This window comes from Panthera tigris, chromosome B4, assembly GCF_018350195.1.
Source record: "Panthera tigris isolate Pti1 chromosome B4, P.tigris_Pti1_mat1.1, whole genome shotgun sequence".
In the NCBI taxonomy this organism is placed as follows: domain Eukaryota; kingdom Metazoa; phylum Chordata; class Mammalia; order Carnivora; family Felidae; genus Panthera; species Panthera tigris.
The window spans coordinates 80,515,003-80,516,522 of record NC_056666.1 but is presented as its reverse complement, the minus strand read 5'-3'; the positions used below and the strand labels follow the sequence as shown (position 1 = coordinate 80,516,522).

Sequence of the window (1,520 nt, the reverse complement as noted above, 5' to 3'; positions counted from 1 at the left end):
GAAAGCCCAAAACAAACAGCTCACAAAACTGTTTATACACTATATTAACATATAAAAGTCGTGCTCAGCAGCAAGCCATTAAGTAAATACGAATCAATACTGTGAAATAGAATGTTATTTGAGATAATGGGAAGGGAAATCTTGAAAAATGCTTCTCTGATATCCAGGACATCTCCAATATCAGGATGAACAATGTCCCAGGTATCTCACCAGGAAAAGGTTCTGCTAATATATTTATGATGTTTAATAGAATAAATGTTATTAATGGTCAAAAGGAGTATGAAAGAAATACAAAATCCATGTATCCATGGAGAAAAAGAGATAATAATCAAAGAATAGGATTTTTCTTTAGAAGTTTTTTTAGAGCTTCTTTGACATCTTTGTTTCTCAGGGAGTAAATCAAAGGATTCAGCATGGGAGTGACTAGGGTGTAACATAACGAGGCCACTTTACTCAGCTCAGGAAATCTGTCAGGGATGACATACATAAAAATCACAGCACCATACAGCACACTCACGACTCCCAGGTGTGAGCTGCAAGTGGAAAACGCTTTCTTACGTCCCTCAGTGGATCTTATCTTTAAAACCGTGGACACAATATACATGTAGGACACAATAATGACAATTATGGTAGGCAAAATAATAATGCTGCATAAGAAAAAAGAAACCACCTTAAGAAAGTAGAGATCAGAACAAGAAATCCTTTGAAGTGGACGGTAATCACAGTAAAAGTGGTCGATGGCTCGGGAAGCACAAAAGGACAAAGTAAATGTCACACTGGTCAAAAGAATTGAGCTAAAGCTGCCACATAAATAGGAACCAGCCACCAACTGCATGCAGAGACGTGCTGTCATCTGGACAGAGTAGAGGAGTGGGTTGCAGATGGCAATGAAGCGGTCATAGGCCATGGCTGCCAGGAGAAATGCCTCCGCCACGATGAAGAGGGCAAAGAGAAAGAGCTGTGTCACACAGCCTGCAAAAGAGATGGACTTGCTCTCAGACCAGAAGTTGATCATGGCCTTGGGTGCAATAACAGACGAATAGAAGAGATCAATGAAGGACAGGTTGCCTAGGAAGAAATACATGGGTGTGTTCAGCCGGGGATCGGTCATAATAATGGTCATCATCCCAACATTACCCAGAAGGATCATGGCATACACAAGCAGAAAGAGCAGGAAGAGGAGAATGTGGAGCTCAGAGCGGACCCTGAAGCCTACAAGGATGAAGTCAGTCACTTCCGAGTGATTGTCTGTTCCCCTCTCACTCATGGCAGAAACCTGCTGAGAGGCACAAGGAAAATAAATGAAATCTGGGCTTTGTTTCTAGTGACACAAATACTTTCTTAAGTGTAAAATAAATTAGTTATATCTTAATTAAATATTGCATACAAAGCCATGTTAATGTCATGAAGAATTAGGAGTTTGAATTATGTAATACTAGGTCCATGAGACTGTTATTCTGTTAAGCAGTGAGAGAAGTTAAGGGGTTATTTTATTTTAGATCACTATTTTGCTGAGCATT

The 1,520-nt window shown here is 39.9% G+C and overlaps 1 protein-coding gene across 1 annotated transcript; it reads right to left on the bottom strand.

The window, feature by feature from the left end:
- Positions 1 to 328: 328 nt before the first annotated feature.
- Positions 329 to 1,282, bottom strand: LOC102972647 (olfactory receptor 9K2-like). The gene has a single exon (XM_007081440.3). It carries the CDS (start codon positions 1,265 to 1,267, stop codon positions 329 to 331), a length of 939 nt encoding a protein of 312 aa, XP_007081502.1. The 5' UTR covers positions 1,268 to 1,282.
- Between the last annotated feature and the right edge of the window lie 238 nt (positions 1,283 to 1,520).

Bases quoted from the DNA above. Each gene is read 5' to 3' on its own strand.
- LOC102972647 (XM_007081440.3), bottom strand. From the start codon at position 1,267: ATGAGTGAGAGGGGAACAGACAATCACTCGGAAGTGACTGACTTCATC.